The sequence below is a fragment of the Amia ocellicauda genome, chromosome 1 (genome assembly GCF_036373705.1).
Source record: "Amia ocellicauda isolate fAmiCal2 chromosome 1, fAmiCal2.hap1, whole genome shotgun sequence".
In the NCBI taxonomy this organism is placed as follows: Eukaryota; Metazoa; Chordata; class Actinopteri; order Amiiformes; family Amiidae; genus Amia; species Amia ocellicauda.
Genome location: NC_089850.1, coordinates 18,198,425 through 18,224,697, shown reverse-complemented (window position 1 = coordinate 18,224,697; position 26,273 = coordinate 18,198,425). Strand labels below are relative to the sequence as shown.

The window sequence follows — 26,273 nt, the reverse complement described above, 5'->3', positions numbered from 1 at the left end:
TTATTCTATTTTTGTCCTGCCAGTCCTGACATTTGCCTGGAACACAGATGCTTTCTCTTAGGAATAAAATAAATGAATAAATAAACACAAATTCCCCAGTAAACCCAAATACATCTGTTGTTCTCAGTGCAAAAAAGCTCTAGAGTCCAGTACCTATATATCTACCCTTTAGATCCAAAAAGAAAAAACCTGACAGCCCCCTCAGCCCTTTGTACCATGTCACTGTCCCCAGCCCTCACAAGAACTTGGGTTGTGTATCAGTGTTTGTAAAGGAAAGGTTATTGATAAACTGCCAGATGAACAGGTAAGGCAGGTAACTCCTTTTGAGCTCATTTAATTAATTAATGCAGGAGTCTTAATCCCACATGCTGACACTTCCCAGGCAGCAGCTCTTACAGCAGTGGCACATCTTGACTTCCAAATAATGAAATACATTTCGAAAAAATAAAAAGAGAGGCCAAGGACATACTTCCTTTGTTTTCATTAGAAACTTCAGATGAGCAAAATTAATTTGTGCAAAAGCCTTGAGGGCATTGTTAGAAGAGGCCCAGCGAGGGGAGAGAGAGGCCGAGTTTTGCGAGAGCACCTTTCAGTAGCCAAGTCTCCTATTGAGTGGAAATCATGCAAGAGACATGCCTTTGGGCGATGTTTTATTGTTCCGCATCGTCTGAGATTCCTTCTCGGCCTCCACCCAGTCCATCACCGATCAGTCCGGAGGGAGAGGTTTAATTTATCATGCCTTTGATTGACCAGTGCTGGACTTTATAACCAGCATGTCAACGACCACTGAATGTACAACACCTCTGTGGTTCACTTGAGCCCAGATCTGCTCTTTTTGTCCTGTTGCCATGGATATTGATGCTTTTCTGGCGGTCCATACGGACAGGACATAAATCTTCATGACTGCGGCACATTATCGCCCGGGTCCTCTCTCTTCGCAGTCCTTGCCCACAGGGTTTCACTGTCTGCTGCAGGAAATCGTCGGTTTGGTTTTCCTGCGAGGAACGGTTCGTGCTGTTCTGTAAACACAAGCGTTGGCTTTGCTCCCAGATCAGCAGGTGTTGCTTATTTTAATTTAGTGCAGGTAAGGGAAGCTTAATTTATTTGAAACATATATATATACATATTTATTGGTAAGGAGGCCGTGGGGTTTTAATTGCTCATTTCGTGACACAGAAGTGAATGGATTCCTCAAGCATGCCTTTACGGACCCAGGATTTCACTTCACTATATGACCTTGAGTCCTATCTCCAAGTGGGCCTCTGTAAGCAAAGTATTCCAGGGCATCCATTTCTGGTAACATTAAAAAAAAAAAAAAAAAAACAACAACAACACACCATCCCCTCAAAAGTCAAAAATAACCATTCAACTATGGCCTTTCGGGGAGTTAATAAAGTACACTAGTTGATGTTGATTTTTCCAATCATGCCACTGCTATTGTCTTTGGGATGTTTGGGATTCACTTGCTTGTACCATAGCTTTCTCCAACTTGCATAAGAGCTCTGCTTCTCCTCTCACCTTTATGGATTTAGTTTTGAAATTTGTTGTCCATATTTTGAATGTGGAGGCATCCGCACTGGCACCACTGGATGAGGGCCTCCATATCCCTGAAGGAAGCACAGTCATACTGCATGAGAGAGAGAGAGAGAGAGAGAGGGAGGGAGAGGGAGAGGGAGAGGGAGAGGGGGGGGGGGGTTTGCAACCCACTTTTCAGAAGCAGGCCAGTACAGGGCTCAAACAAACAAAGCTGTTCCAACGTCAGAGCCACAGTGGTCTATTCATAAACCTGCATAGCTCGCATTCCGGCACATTTGGCAGCTTGTGAAAACAAACAACATCTAAAAGAGCCAAAAAAACAACAACAACAAAAAAACAGTGTTCCCAAAACCACTGAAGGTCAGGCAAAGAAAACTTGTTTCCTGTCTCTAAGCTCTAACTCTCGGTCTCGGTGCTTGTGTGTGCTCTCTTTACCTTGTTTATGCGTTTGTTGGTTTTCTTCCTTTTCTAACCCGCTGCTACCCCTCAGCTTCCTAATGTTTCCTCCACCAAACCCCCTTTGCTTTTTGCCTTATTATTCTTCAAATTGTACAGTCTCTCCCCCACCCTCAACCTAGTGACAAGAGATTCGATCACATGACCTTCTGTGTTTTTCAAAGCTTAACCACTGTTTGTCTTTTCAACTGTATGGAAGCCAGGCAGCAGAGCATAATTTTTTTGTTGAGTGTTGTCTAGTGAAGTGCAAAGGCCAGATACTTTCTTCTTTCTCTCTTTCCTGCTCTTTGTCTCATTTCTCTCTCTAGCAGTGATTCTCAATACTGGTTTATATTTTTAACTATATTTTTGTTGTTGTTTGATTGCCCTCACCCTTGCTCTCACAGACTGTTTACATGCCCATTTGAAAAGCAAGGGGTCCCACTACAGGTCCTCTTATAGTGGAATCTATGATTGCATGTTCATATTTTCCACCCCCACATAGACGCACAGCAGGACCTTCAATTCAACTCTCTTAGGGGCCATAAACTAATTCAAAAGCCATCTAAAGGGCCACCATGTGTAAGTCACTTTCCCATAAAGGAAGTAAACGCCTCCCTGCTGGTGCATTATTGTTTTCCTTTGGTTTGTTTCCACCCCAAGGGACCATTTCCATCTTTGTTTTATCCAACGTAGGTGTCAGAATGTGTGAATGTATTCTAAGAATCCTTCTGCCAGTCCTATGGCTTTTGTTCTTCCAGTCCACTACAGTTTGTTTGTACTGAAGATTTACTATGTTTCCAGACGCATTTTGTAGGGAGCATAGTACTATCTGGCCAATGTTGGGGTGGTGAAAGCGGTTTCACAGGAGTCCAAAATTCTACTGCTCGCGTTGTGTAACAGTTGCGCACTACACAGCAGGGTGTATGTCAGAGCCTGTTTAAAATATGTTGGTGCCAATTCAGCTGTGATCTCTGCTGTAGTGGAATGGAGTTGACCGTATGTAGAGTTCCTCATTATACTTCCACACAATCCATTTTCTACCATACAACCAAACTCCATAGTAAATAAGAAATCACAATATTGAATATTTGTATGTATATGTATGTATGTATGTATATATATATATACATACACACACACACACACACACACACACACACACACACACACAAACATTTTCAAGTAAAATCTTTAAATGTCCGCCCACCTATTACAATACCCTATTCTGCCAATTCTGCCGCACATGTACACAGTCTAACAGAAACACAAAGAGCGCAGTTATGTTTTTTGATGCTCTGCTTTCTAATATGAAAGCGAAATTAGGATCGCAACCCAGTTGGACAGATTTGTACTATTGTAGCGTGGCCGATGCTATTTCCTTGCATTTCTTTCTGTTCCCTGGATTCTGCCTACTAGTTTTAAAGCTGTAATGGTGATTGCAGCGTTTTAAAAATCTCTCTATGCTGAACATCATCAGCATTGCATCCATCACTGCAAATCCCTGCAGAGGGTTGGACCTCATCCTGGTTCCTGTAGATTTACAGGGAGATTTGCCAAGTCCAGTCTGGGATGAAAGCTACCTTACATGCTTACATGTAATGGGATTGCCACTGTGAGGTTAAAGCTGCATAGGTCTGGGGCACCTGAGTGGTGCATCTGGTTAAAGCACTCTTCCAGAACTAAGGGATGGATGAGCTGGTCTCCCATCGCATGGTTGGCCGAGCGCTGCCAAGGGGAGGGTGGGTGGAAGCCAACTTGGGGAAAACTCGGTTCTCCGCACAACACAAGCCATTACTATAAGTCACAGCTTTTCAAACTGCATCAAATCCCCCTGCTGGTATGACCGACTGGGACTGGGATGCACTGTGGGGGGGGAACTTAGTTGATCGAGATGCATCAATGCCGGCCTCAGCCCTGAGATTGATGACCTGCCCCCGGCACTATTAAACATGTCTATATTTCCACACTGCCTCGCCACAGCGCTTTCCCAGATTGGCAGCAACGGCAACCCTTTCATGGTGCGCGTGGTTGGGGTGGTTTGTTTGCACGCCCACTCCCACGGAGTCGTCATATCAAAAGAATATCCCACTGGTTATTTTCTCCCTGTGTGGCACCGGCGTGCGCGTCTATTAGCTTTAATTTATGTGCATTTGAAATTCATTACGGCTGATTCTTTTCAAATAGATTTAGTAAATGGCCAAGCAGTGGGTGGCGAGGAGGATTAAGTTACTGTGGGGACACCCTCTGTGCACTGTGGATGACTTCTTACTGAAAGGGAGCCAGGAGTGATTCACACATGGTGACTGCAGCCCAAGCCGAATAACAGAGGAATTTCTCATAAATTAAACTTGAAGGCCTGGTGAAACAGGCGTTTTTTCTTTTTCTTTTAAAAAAAGATATTAAAAAAGAAAAAGACAAGGACAAGGTTAATTATATTCAAAGCCTCAATGCAATCGATGCCTCTAAGCCCACGGAGTATTAAGTGTAGCAATCGTAGCCAACACATTCTTGGTCTGTTGTATGTCAAGATTTATGTTTGAAGTACTATGTTGTCATTTTCATTAACCAGATTATGACCTCATCTCTGGCATACATTACAAAGGATTGCTGGAGTATGTGTATTTATTTATTGTATTAATTAATTTATTTTTAAGTACCATTCAAGCCTCTTCGCTTTTACAGTTTCTGTGTTTTTATGGTGAATTGGTCATGACCCAGTCCAGAAGAATCCAGGGGAAGAGGTGATCGTTAAACATTAGGGGACAATTTTTTAGGTCTATCCGACTCTGGCCCTTCTGCAATAAAACCCTGTGCAGATCCGAGTTGAAAACGTGTCTAGTCTCCGTTTTAGCCTTTCACATATCCCCTGATGAGTCAATCATCCTTTGAAACCTCTCACTCCGATCAAGATGGTGCCTAAAGACGTGATTCATCTGTAACTTCATGCGCTTCACTCAGTATTCACCATCCGACACCACATTTTTCCTTCTCAAAGCACAAGACTGAGCCTCCCTTTGAACATTCACACACAGGAAATGTTCACTTTTAGCACACTGGGATAAATAAATACTCGTGCTGCTGGCAGGCAAGGTGAGGTGCTTTAAGCAGATGCCTCCTATGTCACGTTCCGCTGCGTTTTAAGACGGGAGAGATCACAGCACCGTACAGACTGCATCGCTGGGGCTGCAGGATTTACAGTCCTTTCATTTAGTTTGAAACTGCAAGCACTGCTCAACAATCCAACACAGAGCCCAGTGACTCACAGTGCATTGTGCCAAAGAGATAAATACAATTCGTATTACAAGGCATCTGCTGACTGTAGTGTTGGATGTTTATTCTTCTGGTTTTGAATCATCTGGACACTATTGTAATGTGAGTTACTGAAAGGAATCTGACCTTTTTCCTTTTCCTCATTGGGGAGAAATGCTTTCTTTGAGGGGAGAGCATAAAGCAAAGCGTTGGGCGGCTCGTCCTCCTCATATATGAGCTTGTCGCTGTCCCAAACTGTATTCTACACCCGGTCTTCATCTGCTGCAAGAGTGCATCCGCAGAAGGATCTGGGTGGCTGCTTCACACTAAATAGCAAAGCCAAGCTAGAGTAATACTGGAAGGGAGGGGTTTCTACAGTACACCTACATACACACTGATTTCTAAATCTAGTTAAGAACTTTGGCCACGTGGGGCTGTTATGTGCGAAAGCATCCGTTCACCTAAGCTGCCATACAGTTACTTCTCAGACCTTTTCTTGTCTCACAATACCTTCCCTGTTCCACTTTAATGCTCTACTTGTCCGAAAGGAAGGCTAACAAGATAAGACTGGTTTGTTTAGGTAATAAAGTGCCTAAATGAAGGAATGGCCACAGAAAGGGATTCAGTGGGTTTGGGACACTGGATTCAAAAGCATATCCTGGGGGTGCAACTGTTATTGTCACCTGAAAAGTGTCCCAAACCCAAAGCTTTGCACGAGCCAGTATCAGATTATAAACGAGCCGTATTTGCAGCCTGTAGGTGTGCTATTGATGTCATTCATTTTCACGTGCTTCTGTACGGCCTCCTCTGAATCCCAGGTCTGACTGCAGATGCTACTTATACCTCATTTAACTTTGTAAAGTGCTAAATTAGCACCCTGCAAGATTTATGTGACACATTACAAATTTAATGTGTTGTTCCAGTTTGGTTTGAGGGGAAACGAGTAAACAGACTGGTGGTAAATAGTTTATGAGTTTAGTCCCTTATGTCTTTTTGTTGTTGTTGTTGTTTTCAGCTTCCTCTCGTACACTTCTCTGGAGAGTAATGTAATTAATGTGGAGGGAAATAAGCAGGGAGTGGAAATGAATAACTAACTAAATCAAACCGGTTTCTAAGGACTCATCAGAGTCACCATATCTGCGCTTGTCCATCAGGAATATCATTCTGGAATCTTCAGATCCAAGTGAAAAAATGTTATATTTTAATCGAATGCTTGTGATAATGCTCTTCTGATCATTCTGAGCCTCTAGGCCAACATTTGCCAGGTTTCTACTAACTGCAGTTTTTAAGTAATAAAATGTGATGCATATCCGTTTGGAGGGTGAGAGAGTGAAATGTCTCTGCATAAATATGTAGTTTAGACATTACGAACTGTGTTCACAACCATAACACTACTTGAGGGAAAAAAATATTCTAATTAGGCAGCTGGATACTCTTCTCTTTGCGATTGACATGTTGCAATTCAAGGGGTTTTGTTGCATGATCCTGAATCCTGTCACCATTAAACTTTGCTTGCATGGCACTGTACTTGTTTTTACCTCAAGACTTCACCAGAGGCATTCTGGGTACCCCCCATCCTCCCAATTTCTTGTTCAAATGCTTGTATTCTTTTTTTTTCCTGTTCACACTGCTTCCTTAGGTGGTTACTTATGTTTATTTATATAATTAGCTTGCTTTTTGATTTCCTCCCCCCCGGGTGCTGTACCTCTGGTTCCTTGTGTCACAGTTAATGCAGAGAAAAGAAATGCAAGAACAAAAATGAAGGCTGCTGTTTTGCCCTGAGTGTAAATAAAGGTCTGTGTGAAGGCAATTAGGAGCTGAAATCCATTCAGTCCTCCAAAGCCTAATCTCGATGAGGGAGGGTCGGAGAGGCTGCTCACAAGCCCATGTTATGCCCTGAGATTGAAAATATGCCACAGGCTTTCTGACGGGGAAGAAAGATGTGAATCAGTGAGGTTTACATCACCTAAAAACGTAATAATATTGGTGTGTATATTTATTTGTGTGTTATTTAGATTGCACGCTTATGCACTTAGAAAGATAGGTAGACAGTTGTTTCAGGGGGCAGGCTTTAAATAACAATCTCTAACATGAACGTAATAGTCAGAACAATCTCTAGGTGGTAAAATGGAATAATGGATTTTAGAGGTTATAAATGTTTTATTTATTTTTTGCCTTTCATTTGTTCCCTTTTTTTAAGCTGGCTTGGCATTTTTACATTTTTATTTAGGGAGTGCTTTATTTGATCATGACAGGATGGGTGCTTTGAGAAAGTTCCTATTGAAATGCCACTGTCTTTTTCAACAAACTCTCAGGCACTTGTTCCAGAAATGCCCACTGGTGTATTTTTTTTTCCCTTTAACTCAGTGCAAAGCATCAGGAAGTCACAGTTCCTTCAATTTCCTTTCCTTTCGATTGCTGTGAATTAAAAACCCAGTGGTGCTCACAATACAGTGCAAGCTCTTATTAAATATCAGTCCTGAATAACTCCACAGGTGAATTCTGACTCCGCTCTATTCCTAGGCAACCGCCTCCGAAACGTCTGGCTCCTAGCAACCATTGATTATCAGATCATTGAAATAATGGATCTTTAACTCTGTGTTCCATAGAGCTTAAAACAGAGCACTGTGACACACATGCCCACATGCCAAACGTTTAATACAGCTTATAATGGAGGTGCCTTACCCCTTAAATGCTCATTATTCAATTGATTTGGATTATTGTGAGCTCTCTAAACAGTGCCTAACCACTGCGGCAATTAATCAGTTGCTATTGTGTGGTCAGAGTGATTCATCACCGTGCTGATGGAAGAATCTGGTGCCTAATCCTCAGGTGTTATTATTATGATTAGGCCTCTAAAAAATATTACTAATCATAAGGATCCTCTTTGTGTTGATATGTTTGTGTGCTCTATGTTGTTGTTCAGGTTGCTCTCCCCTTGATAACATGAACAAGATGCAATTGTGTTATGAAGGTTAGAGCATAGTGCGCTGTATCAACAGTGTGTTCTCCGTCCCTGACCCTTTCCATACACCACTAGACTGTTCACTTCCTACCAGGATTTTCAAGGGGTAACTAATGCCAAGTATTGGGAATTTGCAAATATAATGCTTTCCTGTCCTTTTATGTGGCACACGCACGCAGGCACGCACGCAAAGGTTTATAGACAGGTATTCACATTAGTAGGAGAGGACAAACCTCACCGAAAGTGGAAAACCTGCAGACAGACATTATGTATTCATTTTTACTCCCTTGGTGCGCTTAGTTCACATTTTCTGATCACTCAAGCAATTTGGCTAAAAGTTTAACACTGTTAAAGTGAAAAAAAAGTTTTTTATGTTGGTTACTTTTGGGAACACATTTTGATTGCCAGCACTAAAACAGGCCCCTTCTGCCAGTAAAGTTGAGATCAAGCAAACTAAAAGTAGGCTGACCAGCGTGTTACGGATTGTGTTTCATGCTTCATACTTCACTGGGCCAGGGCCACTGGATCAATGTTAGCTCAGGGGGTGTTAGCTTGCCTGTATTGGAACAATTTTAACATGGCCAAATCGATAAGGCAAACAAAAATGCTGCACACCAAACTCTGTCCCAGTTTACAGTGAATGCTCTGTTAGCTGTTAATTAAAGAGCTGGATCGAGGCTCCTATACCAATAATGCAAATAAAGCAAATTAAAAAATAAGAGATCAAATTTATTTCTTCTGTACACATAAACAGAAATTGTTATCCAACTTAATTTCTTGGTATTCTGACCTATAGCGTGTGGTCAGGCCTACCGCAGAAGTGTCATTCCGGGCGGCCCCCTGAGTGCCTTATTCGCACAGCCCAGAGGAACGAACTTGCCTCTTCAAAAGAACGGTTTGAATGACCTGCCAAGTCTAGAGGGAACGCCTTCACCGTTCTACCCTACAAGCCCCGCTGCACATCAGTCTCCTCCTCAGCTCTGGCCTTGCGAACTCCCAATCGCCTCCCCCATATGTCTCTGTTCAGTGGCGTGCTGCTGCATGCCTCATCCTGTGAAATGTTCCTGTGGGTCTTTTCCCTGCCACTGCACCTGCAGCCGGCCTCCCTTATAAAAGATGTTTTGCGCTGCTGTGTTTCCTTTGACATGCAAAGTCTGTTCAGATTTCAAAAGCACAGGGCCCTGCTTGTTATGAAACAGCAGACAACTGGAAGAGAGCGGTTTATTGCTCGGTGTTCTGGCTCCAGGAATAGAAAGTAAACCCAGGAGGGATCTGTGCGTTGTCCAGGTTTTTATATTTCCATCCTTCACAGAGCATTAGCTCAGCCAGTCATAGGGTTGATCTCTAACCTTATTCTTTCCTGAATTCACCTTTTGTACTTTTATTTTTGACTCGGCCGAATTGACCAGATGCCTTTGAAAGTTGTTTGTGTTTGTGTTTTGGCTTTACTGCCCTTGTTCGCTCCGGTTCTTTCTTACTCCAAATAAACTCTGGATACTTACATTGCTAAAAGCAAGTTATCATTTATTTATTTACCTCTTTCTGTACTTTTGTTTCTTCTTGCTGCTTCAACAGTTTTAAACTTTCACAACTGACTTTGGGAGACTGGAAGCAGATTTTTAGATGGCCAGTTTCTTGAGCAGACGGGTATCTTTAAAAGCATCGGCGCAGTCACACCTGGGAAACTCGATATTCACACCTGGGAGGCACCATGGACACACCTGTGAACCTAATGTGTGTTTTGGCTGTGGTTCATCAGCAGTAACTGAGAAAAGAATATGCACCCTTAGCACCAGCAATTACATATTTAAATGCACGTTTAGCGTTGTTTATCCATTCCCGTTTCATTCATTTATAAACATTGTGTGTATATATCAGCTATATATTTGTTGAGATGTTTTCAAAATCAATAGTGTTACAGAAGGTTGCTTTAGTTAAGATAATCCAGATATACATTCAGTGTATTGGACAAAAACTATTTATCATATGAAATATAAGAATCCTCATTAACAGTCCTTGAAGTCTGTGAACAAATTTCAGCATTGTACTTTCCTAGTAAGGCTGAGAACAAGAGTACCGATACCTGTATGTGTGTTTGACAGGTATAAATACATTACTGTCAGTCATGAAGTTGGGTATTAAAATAAATTAAAATACTACTACTAAATGTACACCTGCATTTTCTTTAATAATATTACTGTACATCATCAGTGCAGGCTCATAGTGACAGACTGATTGCCGAGTGTTTTATATAAAACAACATAAAACAATTTATGAACAGTTAACGTATTAGGGCATATTTAAATGGAGAAGACAGGACAGTTATTAACCATTAAAATAGGTCACACTAACAAGTTCATTCCTTTTCAGGCAATTTGTGTTTTTTTGTGTGGCTTTTGTCATTAATTAGCCTCCTATGAGAATTTAATTAGCATTGCTAAAGCCATACTGGGAAGTTTTCATTGATAGAAAGAAAATAAAAAGGAAAATATTTCCATCGTTAAACCCTGTAAAAAAAAAAGAGAGAAAAGATGATTGATGTATTTTAATTGGAGATATGTACTTTGCTACCTGGGAGTAATTAGCTCATATTGTGTTTGACCTCTAAACATCATCCTTTTCTGAAGGAGCCTTAATCGTGTTTGTGTAATAATACACTAATGTGTATAATATGATATTTCTACCAGAAACAATGTATTGGATATTTATTATTATTGATATTTGTTCTTTCTTTGATTTTGTGTACGGAATGAAATATGTTTATCAACTATGTCTAAATGCATTACCTATGTATTTGTCTGTAACGTTTGCATTTAATGCATACACAAACACATTAGAATTGATTAACTTTATTTTATTTGAATTGGCACTAGGACATTGGTAATTTAAAGGAGATATAACCAATAATATTCGTATTATTTCATCTTTTTGTCATTGGTGATGACGCAATATACTGAAAGTGTGTAATTTTAAAATGATTTGAAGAGGAAGACTCAAAGCAAGATCAGTGTGTCAATTAGCAGCTGAGTCAGCACAGAAATGTGCAGACGTATCTTATCAATTATTAAAACCAAAACAGCTAAGCAAAAATGGGTCGTACCATTTGCTTTGGTTTGATTTCCAATTGTCATACAAATCTTTTTCATAGGGACCTTGTTCTGTCAAAACTCTTTAACAGAAGTTTGACTCTGTATAAAAAAAGATTTAAGATGCTCATTATTGTGTTTTTATGAGATGTAATGCATGGAATCTGTGAAGGCCACACTGCCATTGATCCTGCCTCTTTGTACCATCATATTGAACTTTCAGTCTTGATGAAATGCAGCTTTTACCTGTGGTGTCCTTGATGTGCTGCCATAAAGTGACACTGGGTCAAGGTTTGCTGCAAATATTTGCATTCGCTCACCAATCTGAAATGCTTCTCAGTCCAGATTTAATAAGAGAGCTATCAAACCGCGGAGTGTGAAGCATGGAGAATTGATCCGGTACTAGTGACAATGCCAAAATCTGATTAAATTGCCTTTAGCCCTTTCACATGGAGGGGGAGGGGGGCTTTTAAATTGTAGCTGGAAGGTGTGTACATTATTTTTGAATTCAACTTAACTGTCAAACATAAAAGCCTTCACCCTCTTGTAGAATAATACAAAACCTAGAATGAGCAGCATAATTGTTCTTATATTGAATATGCCCCCTTGGCCTGATCCATTTAAAAAATAAAAAAAGGAAATTGATCATTCTTGACCGGAGAATAGTCCATCTTGTATCTGAGGAAATGTGTGACGATTAATTCAATAGACAGGAATGGGGACAATTTAAAAAAAGCCTTTACTTTTTCATATCAGAAAGTTTTCTTCATTACAAGTGACTTAAAATGGATGTTTTTCTAGTTTGGGTTGGCACAGCGTTTGTTATAAGGCTCATGATTGTTAAAAATGCTCCTGCAGTGTGGGATCAGAGGGAACACCTAGCGCTTATGATGGGTTGAGATATTTGCCACAGTAGGACAGATTTTATTTTTTTAAGTCAAGTTATAGAACATGAGACCTGAGGCTTCTGCATAACGACTCGGCATGCTGACACCCTACAACAACCCTAGCAGCCAGCGACATCCAAACATCTCATAAGAGACCAGATTGTCTCCTCAGTCAAGTGCCTTTGAGGCACTCATTTCTAGGGCTTGAAGGCTTCCCTTTGTTTGCTATGCCAGAGGACTGTTCACATCACTGTTTGTGTTTGTTTGTTTGTTTGTTTGTTCCTTTTGTGTTGCTTTTGTGCATTTACAAGAATTCAGGGAGAAATATGACAACATAAAACACACAGATAATGGCAAATTGTTTATAGAATACAAATTAATTAAACAGTTTGACCTTAGGAACTTTGGTTAGGTTTGACATAATTTGAATGTATTAAAACTAATGAAAACATTACAGAAGTGTTTTACATCTACTGTTGTTTTATTATTAGTAGTAGTAGTATTCAAGAAGCATAACAGTCATGTGTTTTTGTTCAGAGTGGCAGGTGCTTTTGTTAAATTAAGAAGAGATCTTAATTAAGAAGACATATTGAACTATATTTTAATTGAATTGTATTAGGTTCTAACTTAAAAATATTGTATGCATAAAAAAAATCTAATTAATTTTCCAGAAAGTATGTGAAATAACAAATGTAAACTGATTCATTACTGTAAAGGATTGACTGGAGGCTGGGAGTTGAAAGGGACATTTCAGAGTCCATTCAACATTCAGACCATTCAACTAATCTTAGAGTTGTCCCAGTTCTAAAAAGGTTAGCAAAATGTGTAGGAGTTTATGTATGACCAGACGTTTACGGCACTGTTCGTGTCATGTTTTACATTTTGTGGAACATGAAATTAAAAGCGAACTGAGCCTCACGCTCACTTATTCAGTGCTAAATGTCGCAGACTAACCCTTCTGTTTCGGTTTTCTTTGAGCTAGGCTTTTCATCAAAAAGGAGAACTTTACACAATAGCCTCTTCAGTAACCGAACAGCCTGAGCGAAGGCGTCTCTGAGGATGCGCGTTTTGCTGAAGGGGGTCGAGAAAGCATCCTTTCAAATGTGGCATTTGGTGCACTGTGGACTGCGGTGCCCAAATGTTTATATTACTTTTTGTTACTTTGGGTGTTGCAGAGTGAAATTCGTAATAAAAGGACTGAATTTCAGTTCTCTGGGCGCATGGACAAGAAGGCACAAAAACATGGAGAGGAGAGGTGATAAAGCAATCAAAGCAGCTCTGTCTTTAGTCCAACAGTGTGACTGGAGGCCATTGTTCTGTCTTGTCAATAGTTTGCTTGTAAGTGCCCCTATCAGTGGACCTTGTGAGTTGATCTCAATAATAAACCAATGGCACCAAATTGGTAAAGAAAATGAACCAAAGCACACATGATTTTGATGGATTTTAATGTTTTATGTATTTATATTTTTTCCAGTCATCACAGAGTCTGGGTTTTATGTATCTTCCTGTGTTCCAGCCTGTACATGCCTGTGTTTGTGTGCCTTTACCCTTCACGAGGACTTTAACATCTTGCAAAACCCCATCCAAGTGGGAAAGTAGCAATTTTTAAACAAAGTTAAGTATTTTGCTCTGGGTTCATTTACATCTGTTTATTTCCAGACGAGCGAGAAATACCTGCCGACGTGACAAGACTACTAACTGATTACTTTGTTTTCCCGGGGCATTGAGTTAGCTGACTACTGTGCTACTAGATTCAGTTTTTGCTGGTCTCCTTTATTCTAAAGAATAAACTAATTTCTGTGAAAAGGTTCCTGCCATTTCGATTAAGTGTGTAAAGTCTACAAATATACAGAAGCATTTTGACAGAATTTATTGTTGGCTCAAAGCAGGTTTTTCTTTATTGTGAAGCAAACCATGGAGTCAGTTTCATGAGGGATGGCTTTTTTTCTACCCATATTTAATAAATCTCCATTAATCATTTGTTGCTCATAAAACGTAATAAAACAAACTCTGCATTACCTGAACTAAAGAGGACATGGCAATCATATGATGTAAATTCAGATTCTGAAACTATTTAACCTCTTCATGTTAAAATGTGTCATGTGACTTCTGGACTGACAGTTTTTTGTATTAACCTATTAATGTGAGATCTCAAGAACAACATTTAATCACTTCTAATAGTAAGAATGTAAAAAAAAATCAAGTTGGCCAATGGAAACAGTGGGAAGGGAAGAGTTAAAGAGTGAAAAGGAGTTACAGGATTTGGTTGGTTGGTTGTTTGTTTGGCTGGATGTTTGTTTGGTTGGATGATTGTTTTGGCTGGATGGTTGCTTGGTTGGTTGGTTGGTTGGTTGGATGGGTGGTTGTTTGTTGTTTTTATGCACAATCAACAGTGGAAACTCAATCAGCGTATGGTGCTTGAAAGATTTTCTGAACTTTCACACTAGACTGCGCCGAGGGCAAGCAGTCATCAGCTCAGTCAGGGGAAGTGGGGGCCTCACAAGCCTGCTGAATGTAATACCGAAGCTGGCACTGCTGTTCTTGTTGTTGTCATTTTTTCCATGTAAACTGTGTTGCTATTGTCGGCGCAGGGAATGAGCAGCTTCTCTGGGTAAAACGTGATACCCCCTTCTAGTCTTGTTGTCATTTTTCAGCCCCATACCCCCCCACACCCCCATCCTGCAGTCCACAGCTTCTCTGCGTGAGCGCCATGAAACAAGACACCCTCGAAGCCTGCTGCCGAGTTCCTCAGCAACTGCCTGGGCACACACCACACACGGCCTTAAAGAGGGGACAGGGCGGATTAGGACAACTCAATCAATTTGTTTGGCCGAGACGCACAGATTGCAGTTAATTTCTAAATAAGATTTGGATGGAGGCTCACATCCGTCTCTAGGCCGTCCTGGGGAGTTTGACTCCCCTCCAATGACCCTTTTTGCTAACTCCTGGCTGGGGCTCTCAGCTGTTGTATTCCATTAAGGCGGGGGGGGATTGGCAGGGCTACAATTTATTTTAATGCAAGGCCCCTTGAACTGGCAGTCAGTTAAAAGAGATCATGAGAAAGAACAAAGGTAGGAAAACTAGCTGGAGTAAAGAGCAGGAGAAGCCTACAGTAACTCAGTGGCTGGCTAGCCCCTGCCATAAGTGACTAAGCTGCAGATATGAAAGTAAAACCGTAAAACATCTCGAGACGCATCAGCTTTTTTCTCTTCTTTTGTTACACCTCTCTCTGCTTTTATAATACATTTACAATAGATAGATTGCCCAAACCTGTATTATGTTGGGGATTGTACATATGACCTTATAAGGTGCTTGTTAGTGGTGTACTAATCCCAGAGGTTTGAGGGTTTTTTTTGGTATATGTTAAGAGCATGTGGTATAAGGTGCTCAAGAAGAGACATAACCTTGGCCTTGTTTTTACAGGAAAGTGTGCTAGTATTCAAAGTCTGTTTCTTCTTAAATTCTTCTGATACTTCATAGGCTTAATGCAGATGTTCAACCATTTCTCCTGGGAAGAGTCAACTGAAACAGATAGGGGCCATTCCTGATGGTTAAAAAATCTATGGCAACTTGAAACATGCCATGGAAAAGCATCACTGAAAAAGGGTTTGCAGATGCTTAAGAGCCAGGTTGTTTAAAATGTCAAACTGTTGTCTTCCAGAGCCGACATACATCACTATTGGGCCTCCGATTTGTGAGGTCTTGGAGAACTGCACCCTCACGGACCAGGACTGCACTTTTGGCTTCCGATTGAACCAGAATGGCTGCCGCACCTGTCAATGTAAAACAAGTAAGTTCACCATGAGGCTTTTCATGTTTTTCTAGTAGTTCTCAATGTATATGGTCCGCAGCTTGCAATGACTATGTAAAGTATTTGTAATTCTTGGTAACGACCGCTTCATTGCTTGACCTCAGCAGCCCATCACTTCGGCCACTCACCAGTACTGGTGCACATTTCATCCATTCCTCCGAATATTCACTTAAAAACCCTGTGCTGCCAGGCTTATCAATATTCACCGTGGGTACACACAGCCTCATGGTTTAAACATGAAATGTAACCCATAGCTTCCTTTGCAATACAGAGCATGCCCTGCCACTGCAGCCCTGCAATGTATTGTCCATCACAAAGCATTTTAAACAAGCAATTAGACGAAAAACAAAAAAAACAAAAGAGAACCACCCAGGCAAAGTCCAGGCAAGGTGCCACAGAGTCATGGAGGGCAAACCAAGTTTTTGGAAGTGGTAAATTGCGCTTGCACACCTACCTGCCCCGATGTGTTTGGAACAAAGCCGCATCTGTGCATCACGAGGGGGATTTGAAATACAGGAGCACAAGAGGAATTACAACTGAGGCGAAACAGTGTCTGATAAAACTTTTCTTTTCTTTTTCTTTTTGTGGGGGGTGGGGGAGCTCTGCAGAAGCTTATATGACTCTCCTTTCTTAGTCATGCCTGCCCTGGGTCCTTTCGTGTTTGCCTGAATACTATCTTTAACAATGAGAAGCTTAGGCCCCACACCCACCGCTGAAGCATTGAAACAAAACTTTGCCAAAACACGGTTGGTTACACGGTGAGAAAATCTCTGGACGTTAAACAGATCGCCAGGGTTACTCGAGAGCTACACCAGTTCTGGGCCTGCAGGCCTTCTATTTAAGAAAGATTAAATTACTTTTATGCCACCTTCAATTTTCTCAGCATAATCTCGCCTAGTATTGCACTGTACTCTCCTAGAAATTAGGCCCCATGACTTTGAGCTGCCGTACACTTCACTTAGGCAAAGTGCTATCACAAAGCATGTAATTAAAAATGCATGAGTGAAGCTCTTATTTCTATCCCTCAGCTGCTCTACCAGGGCAATTTTCTCAGAGCTTTTATACTTGGAGTGAACAGGGATATTTTGATTATTCTTTTTGTTTATGTGTTGGCTTTTCTCCTGAAAGCTTTTTTTGTATCTATATTTTTTACATCTATTCAAGGTTTATAAATCTGTTTCATAAATGTATCTGTAATGGCTTATCCAGAATCTCTTTCATTTTTTATTGTAAAAAAATAAAATCCCAGAACATCCTCACACTCCAACAGATGCCTGCTATATATAACCCTGAGAGCAATGTCTCCGAGTGGACGTTACAGGAGCGTGCGCACGGGCTAGAAATAAATAAGAGAGACGGATAGGTTCGGGGAGCTTGCACAGAGCCGAGAAAATATGAGTCGGGTTGATGCTTTGTGGTGGCAGCAGCAGCCAAATCCGATCCTGCGCCACAGCAGAGACACGTTATAGACCTGCGTGCATGTGACCGATTGGGCTGCGGAGGCCACCAACACTGTATAAGGGAGGAGCTGTGTCCTTTCACCTAAATATACCGTTCACAATAAGTTATGCTTTGCTTACCGAGGTGCTATATTTAGGTTTAGTACACCTTCAGCCCTTTGTTGTTTGCAGACTATGAGGCAGCAGTCTGTCACAGTCCGTACCCGTGTTTGCGTGTTGACTCTGTTGACTCGGGGCAGTTGGTATGCAAACCGCAAAGAAGGCATGACTTTGATAAAGGAAACTTAAGATCCTTGGCACTGTCTCACTCCAAGAGTATTTGATGAGATTTAGGTTGGCTGTATTGAGTTCAGATGTTCTCTTTAAATGAACCTTCCTTAAGTCTCACTTATTAAAACTGCATTCACAATTAGAACAAAATGGCACAGTTCCTTCATTCAGTGGTATCTGGTATTAATGTATTTATTCCTTGAGGTCTAAGTATTAATTAACATTCATTTGTATTAGAGCCAAGTAAATAAATGTATTTTATTTAGCTTGAAGGCCCAGTGTAAGCATGGTACTGTAATAAACAGTAATAACGTTATTATATTTATTAATGTGTATTTATGTTTTTTAATTAATCACAATTAGGTCTGTCTTGTGTTCTTTATAGTATTCAAATTATATTGGGCAGTTATATAATATGTATATTTATGAAATTAGCAGAGTTTTTGTTTCTTAATTTCATTTTTTATGCATTTGTCTATGTCTGTGTGTATTTATCTTTCTAATGTGGCTCTCAGTGATTTCTAGACTCCAGCGCCAGCTCTGACAGTACATCCCTTTCCCCAGCTCTTTGTTAATCTCTGCTGTGATACATTTTCAAAAAGCTTTTTATATTGCATATCTCACTGTTTACCTTCTGACTTATGGGATGCCCAAGGCCATCTGGAGCGGCCCACTCACCACATGATTAGTCAACAAGTTGCCGCAGAGTAATGGCTATCATTAAAGAGTGCTGCCTGCAACTGTCTGTAAAAATGGGCAGCGACCCTGACTTTCACCTTAAAATGTTCAGTGCTGGGGGGATATAAAAGATTCAAAGCCCTCTTTTTGTTTCCATCTTCTCTCTTTAGTTGGCATTCATATTTTTGAAATCATTGCCTTTCCCCTCCCAGTTGGTTACATGGTCATCAATCCATTGCCCTGCAATCTCGGAAGCCCTCTGTATCGATTCACCGTTTGGTGAGGAAAGGAAAACAAATAACATTTAGGGTCCAACGACAAGCAAAGCAATGAAGTGAGAGATGTCAAGTATCACACACACTTTGTCTTTAGGAAAAGAAAAGAAAACATGACAATGAAAGACTCATAAATCTACCCCAGCCCTGCTCTTCCCTCTTAAGTGCGTGTAAGCTGATCTGAGGATGGAGCTTAAAATGCCATAGATCAATCAATAATCAAGGGCTTTATTAACACGGCCCTCAAAGCAGGATCAATGCCATGGATCAGCGTGACACCCTTATGAATTTTAAAAGAATACTTAACCCTCCTGAACCTCCACTACACCACTAAACTAAATGCAGGATCAAGATCTTCCTTGCATTTTATCTCCAAGTTGTCTCCCTTGAAGGCAGATGATAAACTGTTCCATCTCTGCTAGTTTAATAAAGTAAGACAAATACTCAAATGTGTTGCGCTGGGTTAACACGAGCCGTCCTCAGCACAAGGGGAATTGCTTATGCAGAGACTTCCATTATTGCATCAAGAGAGAGCGAGAGAAGACACCGCCGCCGCCGTGCACATGTGTTATGTACAGCTCAGCAACCCTGTCATTCTTTTCCTCTGGAGGCACAGGTTCTCAGTGTTATGCAGATGTGTCTGGTGTAACCAAAGATATATTTTGTTTCTCATGTAAACGCACTGCTACCTATCTCCCAGACGCTCATTATTTCGACAACAAAGAAAATGGCAAATGCAGCTGAATAACTTTTTTTTGCTGCATTTCACTGAGCACTGCCTTCCTCACCTCTCTACCAACAAAGAGGAAACGAGCCTGCATAATAACATGGTGGTGCATCAGAACACCTTTAAGTAAACAGCAACGACTGCATGTGCTCGAGGCGTCTTGTATTTTTCACATTTCACAACGTTAGTGATTATGTGTGCATTGGCCTAAAGCAGTGGAATTAAACAAAACAACAAAAAGCCATTATATTTACTGTAGGCTGACTGCTAACACACACGCATACTGTATATATCTATATATCTGCACCAGACACACACATATATATAAATGTAAATCTTCCTGAAAATACAACTACTATTTGCTTTCACGGTGTCTGTGTGGCAAAATCATAGATCAGGCCTCAAGAATGGGTGATACACACAAAGAAAAGTTGAACGGAAAATATTCCTAGCTGAGACCTTACTTTTCTACTGCAGCAAGCCAACGTGGGTCTTGAAAGTTAATGTACTGCCAAGCAGTTTCCGCAGGTATTTATGGGCTTAGGCTGTCAACTCTTCCCACAGACCAGGGTTTGTGTTAATTGACTTGGATAAACAGCTCGACAAAATGCAGCCGCGAATTGGATTGTACCAAGACTCTCGCCGGCTTTTCACTCTGCTCTGTGACAACTGTTTGTTAGAGAAAATGCTGCGCTGACAAAATCCATTTACTGTAGGTGTAGGCAGCTCAACCACACGTCAGCGTAGCTTTCTTTCACCCTCAAAACAAAAGGAAAAAGTTGCTTACCAATAGACGAGGGAGGTGTGTTCTATGCACTTAACATGGTCTTTTATTCTGGTCTCTCCTTCAGGGAATAAATGCAGTGTTGTGTTTTATATTACTACAATAAAACCTTTATTTTTGACCCGGTATTTTTTTAGGAAGGGTGCAGGAGTACCAAGCCAACAAAAATATATAAATAAATTAATGAATGAATAAAAAGTAAGCACTGTTACCCATTCTGTGCCACATCTGGGGCATTGATTTACCGAACTCTTCAATTGCAGCATCAGTGCACTCCAGACTAAAACCATGTCACTTTTGTTTCCAGAAGGCTAAATAATGCAGAACCAAGTGGTCTGGCTGAGCAGATAACAATAACAGCAGACAAAGAAGCTGCTTCTGTCTTAAAACGCATAGTGAACTCCACTTAAAGAAGACAATATTCTGTTTATGGGCTAACATTGAACACCAAGCTGCCGAACACAGCAGCATTGTGGGGGTTGAGAAGTAATTGGAATTGCTTGACGAACTGCTCTTTGAAAGCATTGTGAATTCAAATCAAGTACTAGACAGTACTTAAAGAAACAAAAAGGCCCACCTGAAATTGCTGAACTGGATCACAGAGAAGAATCTTCAAAACTAAATCAAAACGTCTACATTATATATTGCATCTTTCTTTTTCTGGGTTCAGTCACATTTACAGTGAATGGAAACACTACAGTAAAAGTATTTTTCATAGTATGATTATTATTATTAATTCCAAATATGTGAAATGTGGTGGGTGGAAATATAGAGTTGATCTCACCCTCAAACCATGTCCTGCCCATTTTGGATACATCCGAGCTCTCAGTTGAAACCTTTAGGCAACTAGGACATTTGCTTAAGTTTACTTTTCACATGGTTTAGTTTACACAAAGTTGGAGGATTCAGGTGGCTTGCAATCGCCAGTTGTTTCAGGGTTCAATTAAGTAATTCTGTGATTAATGTCACTGTGGATCTCAGAAGAAGAAAAAAATATATATAATAAAGTCCCTGCACTGATGTCCTGGTGCTGAGTGGTACTTTTTCTCAAAGACTGCCAATTTAGCTCCAGAATATGAATCATATTTAATCAAGCCAGGATCTTTACAAGAAGGTAATAGTGTTTAAGATTTCTAGCAGAAGCCTATATAAGCCCCTTTAAATCAGAAGTTGTTGTTAAAAAAATATTAGATCTCTTCCCACATAAGGTTTATCAGCACTGGGGAAAACCGGGGCCCCTGCACATCACTTGGTATACACAGTGCCGGACAACTGCACCGAGTGAAGATTCTTTGAGTGACAACTGCTGCTCTACAGCACACCGCTGTACACTTTGGTTAAATGATGGTATTGCAAGGTATCTGTAGCTACGCAGCAATTTTATCTTTGCCTTTTAACACTAGACCAGGCAGTCTGCGTATTTATTCCACATCCACATACAGAGGGGCTCAAAAAGTGACTTAATTCCTCTGAATTGGGCAATCCTTCCTGAAGCCTGGATTCTGACCGTTGTGCCTCTGAGGACTGCACTTCACAGTGACGAAGTCAAGGCCAACAGACAGGAAGGTTTGCTATGCAAGCTCAGCTGGTACGCTAAGAGCTTTCTTCATGTACGCATCTCTACCCCTAGCAATTACTGGCACTTCCTGTCCTGCGGGGGTACTATTTCTCGGTCACATATGAAGCATGATTTAACCGAAAAAAAACTCCAGGAGATGAATAACTGTAAAAGCCGAATCCTTACTGTAAATCTTTCACAATCGTTTGCTTTGTTTTTTTCTGTAAGTGCACTGGGATCTGAAAGGCTTTGCACTACATTTGTCAGCTTGACAAGTCAAAAGAATTTAACTAGGACTGAGAAATCAAATTAAATGGATATTATTCACTTAATGGTTTGTCCTGGAATTGCCCCAGCCAATTTGCTGTTAGTATTGGATGGCTTTAATAGACGGTAAAGAACCTGCTTAGAACAAAGTGCCTTATTACTTTGCTCAAAATACACAAACAGCCTCATCATCCCCAGAGATGTGCTCAGGAACAATCCTGTCAACCTAATAGGCTCGTATCTGGTCATAATTGCTATTTTCCACACTGTTGCAGAATATTAATTATCTACACTACATTAAACCAGGTGACCGTGTAATCTTTCCACAATATTTAGGAATGGGAACAGAGAAAAAATGTGAAAGCAAAAACAAACTAAAGGGGACAAAAAATGAAGACCTGGAATATTTTGTTTCCAATTCTAAATGTATGTAAATTTGTCTGATAGGTGATAGAACACCAGTTTTTGAATTGTCTTTTTGGCTGACCTGCTGTGTGTGTGTGTGTGTGTGTGTCTCTCTGTGTCTTTGCAGGAGAGGAGCTGTGCATTGGGCTGATCGCAGGCTGCTCACTCGAATGCCCCTTTGGGTTTCAGACGGACATTCACGGCTGTGGGATCTGCCAGTGTCGCCCGCGGCCCAAGAAGTGCAAGTCGGTGGTTTGTGACAAGGACTGCCCTTTCGGCTTCATGTTAGTCACCTCTCTTACTTCTATTAGGGTTTTGTTTGTCCTCAGACATTATCAGGGTCAAAGCCCGGGACAGCTAGCACAGATGACATGACTGCAGGTATTTCTGTGATTAGTTAATACTTTGTCCCATGTTACTGCTGAAGTACGGACACAAAATTTCCCCCACCTCTCGGAGGGGTTTGCCCAATCTGCCACTAGATTGGGATGCTTCTGAATGGTGTTTCTGTATAACCGAACAGACTTCAGCCGACATTCCTACGCTCTCATTCTCATCCTTGATCTTGACGGCTACCATAGTCAAGGTGACACGGCAGCTTTAAAAGAACTGACATCTGTGGAAGAGGCAAATGACTGAACCCAGCTGTGCTGCATGAGTGTATGCCAGTAATCACCACAGTCAGTGTAAATCGGTCCACACTGGGCCCTGTGTGAAGCATTGCAAAATGGGTTTGTGGGAATTAAAAAATAATAATGGCACAATCAAACAGCAGGATAGTGTTCTGTACTGTCTTTAACACACTTTATTATTATTTTTGTGAGGTCCGCTTTAATGGTAGATGTGGCTCTTCATAATTAGGAGAATGCTCCCTTGGTATCTCCACATGTTCACACGCAGATCAGATCTCTCAGGTTTGCTTGCATACCAGTGTTCGTGCCATTAAGATCCCACAGAAAGTCCTTCCAGGCAGCCTCTAGCAACTTCCAGGGTCCTTGCACCCGAGCCGAGCTGGCTTTCACCTCCTGTTCACCGAACTCCCATGCTGCTTCAAAGAGGTTCATTTGAGCACTGCCGGGCAGGCTGTGTCTAGACTCAACCCCCTGGTGTTGAGAAACTGCTTTACAACAGGATTTCGATCCTCAATTTACAACGTTTTAATGCACTGCCTGGGTCGTCTCAAACGTTTTTTTACGACCTACTGTGCTTTAGTTCAACAAACTTTTGATTTAACTCGGTTTTGCCTTTCAAACAATATGGGCCAAGGCAGACAGATTGTTTTCTGTGTGTGTGATATATGTTGGCTAATTTCGGTTATTACCACGGGGGTTATACCGTGACTTTCAAACAAGGAAATTCTCAGACACTCCTTGGCAAAGAAGGGGGTGAGCAGCCGTTTTTAGCATCTGAGTATTATTGTTATGTGTATGCCTGATTAGTCTGTGTGTTCCCCGACTGTCTGGTCTTGTCTCGGCTTGGCTTGCTTTTTACTTGGCTAACTATTTGGCCATTCAACAACCGCTTATTTAACCTGGATAAGCAGGAATGCTGCATGGAGGTAGATCAGTATTGTGCGCAGGTGTTTAAGTTCTTCTAGCTACCCCAAGGGGAGAATTCAACATGTCATTTTCCTTGTAGGTCTTTGTACCGCCATGGTGTTTTTGCAAAATGTTCTGGGGGGCCGTTCCGATTGATTTATAAATACACAATCGTGTCTGTGTGGATAATTATGCAGCATTGCTGTTGTAGGTGACGGGCTTATTGTAGTTCTTGTGTTTTTGTTTTATTAAAAGATGAGCAAAGCAGACTGGATGAGGTGCACAAATCTGAGAAACCTTGACGATCTCCGTCCAGTTTTGTTTCATGTTTTGTGACTAAAATCACAGCCTATTCTCCTTCTTGTGTACCGTACCTCTTCAGATTTCCTAACAGGTGATAATACTCAAGTTTTGTTGATGACTGACACATTATACGGTAGTACCTGGAAAACCACAGCATCACTTTTGCTATGGGCTTCAGCCATTCTTGATCCTACTGCACGTTTGGTCCACAAATTACACCACGTTATTAAGATACAACAGAAGAGCCGGGCTGTCAGTCTAGACATTGATAGTTACCTCAGTCCTGGTACTAAATTAGGTGTCTTGTAGAAAAGACTCCTCTTAATGCAGGTGCCCTTGTTACTTATCCCTGCATTCCTCAAACACACTGTTAAGTATTGCATACTTTTATGTACGTCTTCCAGTCCTGCAAACTAGACATCTTTTTTTTTTTTTTTTTTTTTTTTTTTTTTCCAAAGCACTACCTTCTGTTCAGCACCAAGGTGCTTACCTGAATTATTCATTTACCAAAATCTCTCTCTCACTCGTCTTTCACTCTCTGTGCCAGACACATTGATATGCACCGCAATGGAAATCACTCCTGATAGCTTCTTATCACAGAGTTGAATACCATCGCTTTGCCTGAATGTGAATTTCATATGGTTATGCAGCTGTCCAAGCCCTATTATTTATGTGACAAAAGGGAAACCTTAAGAAAAGCTGCCAGAATGTGAAGCTGACAAATGAGGTTAATGGACGGTGGAGTAACGGAACAGCAATCTGTTTGCCGTCGAAGCCCTTTGTTTACTTTTTACTCCACCCCCTCCCGCCCTCTTCCAAATTCTATCTGTTTGCATTTATTCTATTTTCATTGGTTGCAACCCAAGCAGATGGTCCACTTGGAAAATGAGAGAGTTGGGTTTGAGGAAGGGAAGGAAGATAGCGTTGATAGCCAGAGGGATCATTTTGGGCCTTCACAACAGGATACTAGATTTGTAGCTAAATGTGTAGCTGGTGTGTTTAGTTTAAGCTCCCAATAAAGTCAGTTTGGTTTCTGTCAATCCTAAGAGGTTGTGTGCTCTCAAGAGGCCTGCAACCTAGGCAGATAGATGATAGCACCTGAAAACAAAGCCCTGACAGGTACTTTAATGTATTTTGTTGTTGTTTTTCTGCATTTGGTGTTTCTTTGTGCCTTGTAGGAAGAACAAGCATGGCTGCGACATCTGCCGTTGCAAGAAGTGTCCTGAACTGCCATGTGACAAAGACTGTCCAATGGGCTTTGAGCACGAGAGCCACGGCTGCCTTATCTGCAAGTGCCGAGGTACGTGCCGACTGGCCCGCTCCTTCTCAGTTTTGTGCTTCCCTCCACGGGTCTGGAAATGTCAGATGATGCTAAATTAGATTTTTGTCGCCCAAGGGGAGATGTACGATATTTCTCTCCTGTAGTAATAAATGCCGTTCTCTCTTATTACATCATCGTGGGCATTTTTTTTTCCCCTATAACTAAAAATCGGTGTCTGTATTGTGATAATTACCACATTTTATTGTGCATGTGATTCAATTACATTTCTTATAATCCTGTCTGAAGCAGACAATCTCTTTGTCTCTGTCTCGCTCGCGCTCTTTAATTTTCTTGACATTCCCCCATTGTGTTCCTCAAACTTTTTTTGCTTTTATTATTATGATTATTTTATTTATTATGAATATTTAATCATTAAGTCCTGCTCTGAAATATTAATATAAAGAGCTGCATTTAATCTTGTCTGATTAATATTTAAACACACATTCCCTCTAATATCTAGATGACAGATTTAATCAAGGCTGTTTATTTCTTTTTCTTTGCAACAAGGTATTGATTTAGACGGCTGCTTGCCTTATTCCTGAGCTCGGGGCCTCCGGAGATGGCACTATTTTAGGGTCCTTCTTTATGCTCCTTCATAGATGGCAAATTAAAGCATTGCACTATAAAGTAGACATGTTTCTCCATATTTATGTGACATGAAATGCGTGTAGACAGGAATGCAGGGTTTTAGGGGTGAACAAGTGTGGAACTCGCT

The 26,273-nt window shown here is 41.0% G+C and overlaps 1 protein-coding gene across 1 annotated transcript in view; it reads left to right on the top strand.

Annotated features, from left to right (window-relative positions):
- The window catches only part of crim1 (cysteine rich transmembrane BMP regulator 1 (chordin-like)), a 178,266-nt gene that overhangs the window by 121,640 nt on the left and 30,353 nt on the right, over positions 1-26,273 (top strand). Inside the window, exons 8-10 of the mRNA XM_066697496.1 lie at positions 15,823-15,951; positions 22,524-22,680; positions 25,416-25,537. Of these exons, the coding sequence (XP_066553593.1) occupies positions 15,823-15,951; positions 22,524-22,680; positions 25,416-25,537 (408 nt within the window). The remainder of the gene's footprint in view (positions 1-15,822; positions 15,952-22,523; positions 22,681-25,415; positions 25,538-26,273) is intronic.